The following is a 6,884-nucleotide window of genomic DNA, read 5'->3' as shown; positions in this document are numbered from 1 at the left end:
GTCACACAATCACATGTACCTGCAAAGGAGACAGAAATGTCATCTAGCTGTGTGCCCAAGAGGAAGAGGAGAAATGTTGGTGGACAGCTAAAAGTCTCTGCTATAGATAATAAATAGGGAGATAGGTAGGTAGATAGACAGATGATAGATACATAGATAGGGAGGAAACTATCTAACTGTGTTTGTAGCTATACTACATAAATTCAGTATCAACATGATTTTTATTCCTGGCAGAAATTATAAGAAACCCTCAATAAGAGTTGTACTATAATTATACTATAACTTAGAACCAAATGGAAGAGAATGAAACTTTTGTTTTATTTTATATTTCTCTGGACTGTTTGAATTTCCTAACTTGATACATACATTCCCCCCCCCAAAAAAACCTGGCTATACGATTTATTCAAGTGAATAGAGTAGGTCCCATTTTTCCTCTTTGTTTCTCTATGTACTTAAAATATATAGATACATTTTAAATAACTAATAAGTATATATCAAATAAATAGTAACTAATACAAATATACTGAAAAAAATAAACATACCTTTCCCCTAGAAACTTGATAAGCTATCTCATTGAAATAAAAGTGACAATGTAAGGATACATAAACAAGGCTGTTTAGTGCATCTTTATTTGTAATGGCAAATACTGCAAACAACTTGAATACCTATTGGTGAAATCTCAAAAAGTACATGTTATAGAACAGTAACTCTCAAACATTTTGGTCTCAGTACTCTACACTCTTAAAAGTTATTAAGAACTTCAAAGGGTTTTTGTCTGTGTGGGTTGAATTTATCCATATTTATCATAATGGAATTTACAACAGAAATTTAAACATATTTATTATCTCATTTAAAAATAATAAACCTACCTACCACATGTTAACACAATAGCATATTTTATGAAAAATGTCTATTTTCACAAAACAAAACACATAGTGAAAAGAATGGCATTGTTTTATATGTTTGCAAATCTCTAAAGACTGGCTTTATAGAATACAGCTCAATTCTCATATCAGCTTCTGCATTCAATCTGTTACTGTGTGTCGTGTTGATTGATATATATGAGGAAAGTCCAGCCTCACAGAAAATCCAGCCTCATAGAAAATCCAGATATTTGGTTGGAAAAGGGAAGATTATTTTAATAGATTATTTTAATTTCATTAATTTAAGATTATTTCAGTTTTATTTAATAAAATTATCTTTTCACATAATTTTGATATTCTTTTTTAATAGTATACCAAAACCCAACAAGTGGCTGTTTATTAAAGGTTAGTCGCAATGTAGAATCTGAAATCACATCAATGAATTGTTGTACTGTTAGATTAAAATCTTTATTTTGCACTTGGGATGGATATTTTACCTATTTATGATTTTCTAATATCATGCTTTGCTCATTTGGAAAATATTGGTTCACCGAGTTATGCTGATCTCCCAAATGTTGACACATTTCATTACACAATGAATATCAAAAAATAAAATTCATTAATATCACCACCGATGCTCATGGTGATGGATAAAAGTTTTCCAAAATTGCTTGTAAGCTTGAATTTTATCATCAGCAACAAACTATTGTCAATTGTTTTCCTTGAAGTGACAGGCTTACTTTGTTCATTTTCATATCTTTTTTCATTTAATTTCAAATATCCAAGTCTGAATAACTACAGTTTGTTTGTCTTTAAAAAAAAGAAAAGAAAAGTGCTTCCTGGAAAAAGCAGCTAGTTTTAAGCTCACAACTCAATCACGTAAGTGCTTTACCGTGAGACAACCATCACACTCCAGTATGTTCCAAAAGCGCTTCCTGTGTCTTCCCATTTCACCACCCACCATATTGAAAAGGCACGTACTCAAGGACTGAGACTTAATATAATGAATTCTTATTGCCTCATCAAGGGACATTCTTTCAGTGAGACCAGATAAAACAAACAACCAACCAAAAAAAACCCAAAAAAACAACAAACAAAAGAACCCAGGGTAGTTCCCGTTGTTATCGGAGTGTTGTTCTTGGTGGTGAAAAATACATTGACTACCAGTACAGTTTGATGTGACTGCCTTGATTCATGCTAAGCAGCCTAATTTGAATCCAGTAACACCACCTCCTTAGCTGTGTGTGACTTAGGACATGTTTACGTAATTCCACTGAGCCTTAGTTTCTTTATCTGCAAAACGGTGATAAAGTACTATCCACTCTCATAGGTTTCGTGCAACAAATACATGAAGTAAATGTTTAAATGCCATGCACAATGCCTTGACACAGTTTCAGTGCCCAATTCGTAGTAGATGAATTTCAAATACAGACTGCGGTATTAATAAGAGCAGCACCTCAGATGAACAGAGAATCTATTGTTACAACCCCCTGGAGTGTTGACTGTCAGAGTTACAAATGAAAACATAGTTTTGTGATTTCCTTACTTTGTCTTTCTGTCTGTGAAGACATCCAATTGTGTCACAAGACTCAGCTATGTGGGTCTCAGTTTAACTTGTAGAATGAGAATACAATGTCCTTTTATCTCTGGGAAAGCAAAACCCAAAACAGCCCAGACTATAGGAAAGAGCTTATTATTCAAACGTTTTCTGGGTTTTAGCTGTTTGGGGACCTGACATACATCTGCCTCCAGCTATCCTCAAGGAGAAGGGCTGCATATTAGGAAACGTTTATCAAGCACTTTTTGAGAAAAGCACTTTGTTTAGATTCTTATACTTGACCATGAATCAGTGTTTAAGTTCTCAGTAATAATATACAGCAACCCAAAAGTTAAGAGTGGATAGTTATTTCTGGGTGATGTGGTAACAGTTGATTTTTATTTTCTTTTTATGCTTTTGTTTTGTTTTACATTTTCTTACCGTCAGCATAATCTGTTTACTGTTTTAAAGTTACTTTAACATTTTTTTTAAAAGGAGAAAATCACAGTGAGCCTGGTTTATGGCATTTTTACTGCAGTTTTGCACAGCATTTCGAATTTCAAAGGATTCGTTAAAATTTTAAAAGAACAGTGCATTCACCTTGGCAAAGGGAGAAAATAGACTTCATTGTGGTTTTCACCACTCACCCACAACTTTTAGGAAAGAAAGATTGCCTTGCCAAAAGCCATTGTTTTAATAACACAATATAAGCGTTGTCCTGAGCAGTAAAAACATGTTAACACGTGCTAAAGCTCCACCATTGTTGGGTATCGGCTCTGGTCTTAACAAAGAGCGGGCAAATCAGGCATGGAACAACAGGCAGGGCAGCTGACTCTTTGTGAGTCTTGTGTTGACATCACCCAATGCTTCTTTGAGCCCCAAAGCTCTTCAGGGGGCAGCTGTCCATCCGGAAGACTTTCCTCCCCTGAGGAATCCACCTTGGGGAGGTTTGGCGCTGCGCGTCCTCAGAAACAGGCTCATCTGGGAGCTGGAGCTCGTTTCCTCACTCAGCTGTACAGAAGAGAAAAAACCATACTTCCTCCGAGGGCGCTGACAAAGAAGGAAGGTAGCCGCCAAGTTCGACGCCTGGATTTTTTAAAAGAAATTGAACCCTACACATCATTTTCTTTAAATGTTGGTCTGGTTTCAGAAAGATTAGACATTCTGGGGAGAACTCAGTCATCTCCAGCCTCCTGTTTTGGCGGAGGAGGCAACATGAGAGCAGAGAGGGGGCATGACACAACCAGGGGCTGGGGGCCCGCGAGTAGCCAAGTCAGGGCTCGCCGTGCCTTGTACTGGCCGCCTCTGCTCGTTGACCAGCTGCCTCCGAGGTATTCGTTACGTGCTATAAATAAAAAACACACAAACAACAAATAACCCTGGGTATGCCCTGCAAAGCTGATCGGTAAGGAAGCAAATGGAGGTTTAAACTTCTAGGTCTGAAAACAAAAAGTAGTTCGCATTGTTATCCCAAACAAAGTCCTCCCTCAATTTAACTTGGTTCCAACTTATTTATCAGTACCTTGGCTTACTGGCGAGCACCAAAAAAACCTACATGAATGAATGCTCATTAGTAAGCCACTAATGGGTCGAAGAAATAATATATGAGAAAATACTCTGTGAAAGATTATATACACTGTATTATGATGTCTGTGGTGGTAAAAAGAAAGCCTTGTGCAGACATCCATTTCACTGCCCTATGTATTTCATAGATATTCCAAATATATTCTTTCTAGTGCATTTTGGCTTGCTGATGCAGAGATGGATAAATAATGGTAAGCCTGGTAAATTATGCTTACTCTCTAGAGATTAAAAACCTTTATTGTATCTGTTAACATCTAGTAACTATGAACCTCTCATTGTGGGAGTGGTAAGTTCATAATTTTTCAAGAAATTAGCCCACCAAAATATGAAAACTGTGGGTCATTTTCTAAAATACTTTTGTTTACCAAAGTCATCTGAAACCACACTGGAATCTTCACAATTATATATGTGTTTGGAACATTTATTATGTAATCACATTTTCCTTTTTGAACTTTTTATTATAAAACTGTAACATTCTATGATTAAAATAGAGTCTTAAATAAATTCTACCTCACACTTTAATATAGGATTAGCAGAAAATTCCAGTCAAACTCCTTGAATTGAAAAATGAAGAAATAAACCGTGAAGTCAGTCCCCTCCGTATTTCTGAAACACACTAGGCTTATTCCTACCTTCCACATCCTGATCAAACAATTCCTACTGGATTCCCCCCAGAATTCCACTTCGCCCCGCTCCTCATAACTCCCCAAATCCTACACCACTGCCTCTGTGATGCTATCATTTATGACACCGGTTCACCATCTTCTTTTTCCCACCTGAGACACAGTATAGAACAAAGAAAGACCTCAGCTCTTGAAGCCAGATGGATCTGGTTTGCTCCCTCGCCACACTACCTACTAGCTGGGTGAACAATTTCGTCCCCAATAAAATGGTAAATGGGGGTAATATTACTTCACAGGAAGCTTATCAGTAGACTGAATGAGATGTTGCACATAAAACCACCTGGCACTTAATAAATGCTCAATAACAGTTTCCTTCCTTCCATCCTTATTTAACACTCACCTGAATTCCAACTTGTTATATTCGACAGTTACCCACGTGTGAAAATTATCCCTGCCACTTCAACATGTCCCTTAAAATCACGTGCTTCTCTCTAGTCCCCATAGCACCAGCCATAGATGGTGAGCTCATAGAAGTCGTTACACAATCAAATGACTTCAAGCTGGAGACAAAGCAAAAAAGGTCCTTATATTCTGAAAGGTATCAAGCTCACTTCTTTCCCAAGCCAAATTCAATTTATTTTGATAATTAACCCCTTAAACTGATACAGAAGTGGCTTAGAAATCCAGAGAAACAGGTGCTAAAACGAGCCTGGAAAAAAAATAATAAATGAAGGAGTCACATGAGTTAATGTTACCTTGCTGATGTTGAGGGGTCCCTTCCAGGTGCCTTCTCCACCTGGAGCTAGCCCAGATGTAGACATCTGCTTTTACTCTAGCCCACAGTGCTTCAAAGACTCCTTACTCCTCACCTCTGAGATGGCAAGTAAGAGAGGGAATAGAATTAAAGTCAAAAGGGAGCCCTTCATTTTGCTAAGGATTAAATCAGAATCTGATGTGAATATTGCCAAATTAAGTTTTGAAGTTACCGTCACGCCCTTGTCCAATTTATACTAACTTTCCTGACATTTTATTGGTCAGAACCTCATTTTAACAATATTTGTGAAGCACAAAGTTTACACCGTGAAGTTTTGATAATGTGCTTTTATGATTATTGCTAGTTATTCAGTCACTTCTGAACACTGTCATGTACCATTAACTGCATCCATGAGACAATAAACAGAATGCTCTCTTGGAAGACATCTAGAAAAACACGGGCTTTGGAAGTAGCCAAGTATGACTTTCAATGTCAGCCTTGTCACTTACTGAGTGACATGGGGCAAATTTTAAACCCTTTAAACTTTAGATAACCATATCTCTAGAATGGGAAAACCTATCTCATAAGAGTGTTTGAGTATTAAAAGCAACACTTATCTCAAAGCCATGAGAAAGCTAACTTAAGAACTCACATTCTTGTGTTTGGGTTTGAATCTCCACTTAGAAGATCTAGAATCTTAACCAAGATATTTAACCTCCCCAAGAATACTTCTCTGTAAAATTGTGATAGTAATTGACTCTTAAAGCTAATGAGATAAATTGTATCTTCTTTCCTCACCATTGGGATGGACTAGAAAAGATAACTTTCCTTTAGAATATAGGAGAGTTTCTCTGACTAGCATCCTTCTTCTTATTCTTCACCCTTTGACTTAGGCATGCATTTATCAATACACATTTTTATAATAGAAAGCTGGATACATCACCCTCAAAGAGCTAAATACTGAAATTTCTCTTCTGGTAAACTTCCTAAAAGTACTAGTTCTTACAAAGCTCTTACCTAAACTGGGAATTCTGCAGTTTCAGATCTTAAAGAGTTGTTGACTCACTTTTTAGCAAATTGAAAAATAATTTTTTTTAATTGATTCCTCTTCTGTGATCTCTGGTTGAAAAAAAAAAATCCCTTCAGCCTGTGATCAAGATCATATCACCCATACTTCTTGTGATATTGCCATTTTTCTGTAAGGAAGCCAGAAAATGGAACAAAATAACCTATGCTCTGATTGAAAGCATTTCTTTCTTTTTTTTTTTTTTAAAGATTTTATTTATTTATTTGAGAGAGAGAGAATGAGAGAGAGCGAGTACATGAGAGGGGGGAGGGTCAGAGGGAGAAGCAGACTCCCTGCCGAGCAGGGAGCCCGATGTGGGACTTGATCCAGGGACTCCAGGATCATGACCTGAGCCGACGGCAGTCGCTTAACCAACTGAGCCACCCAGGCGCCCTGATTGAAAGCATTTCTGACTCTGAAAAATAAACATGTTATTTCAAAGAATTGTTGCTTTCTC

The 6,884-nt window shown here is 37.0% G+C and overlaps 1 protein-coding gene across 1 annotated transcript; it reads right to left on the bottom strand.

The window, feature by feature from the left end:
- Positions 1 to 2,771: 2,771 nt before the first annotated feature.
- On the bottom strand, positions 2,772 to 5,533 carry INSL5 (insulin like 5). Its single transcript, XM_036077681.2, is given in 4 exon segments — positions 2,772 to 3,361; positions 3,364 to 3,411; positions 5,363 to 5,437; positions 5,440 to 5,533. Coding segments are annotated over 4 exon segments (396 nt in total). The 3' UTR covers positions 2,772 to 3,182.
- Positions 5,534 to 6,884: the final 1,351 nt, after the last annotated feature.

This window comes from Halichoerus grypus, chromosome 5 (assembly GCF_964656455.1).
Source record: "Halichoerus grypus chromosome 5, mHalGry1.hap1.1, whole genome shotgun sequence".
Taxonomy (NCBI): domain Eukaryota; kingdom Metazoa; phylum Chordata; class Mammalia; order Carnivora; family Phocidae; genus Halichoerus; species Halichoerus grypus.
This window is presented reverse-complemented; position numbering and strand designations above follow the sequence as displayed.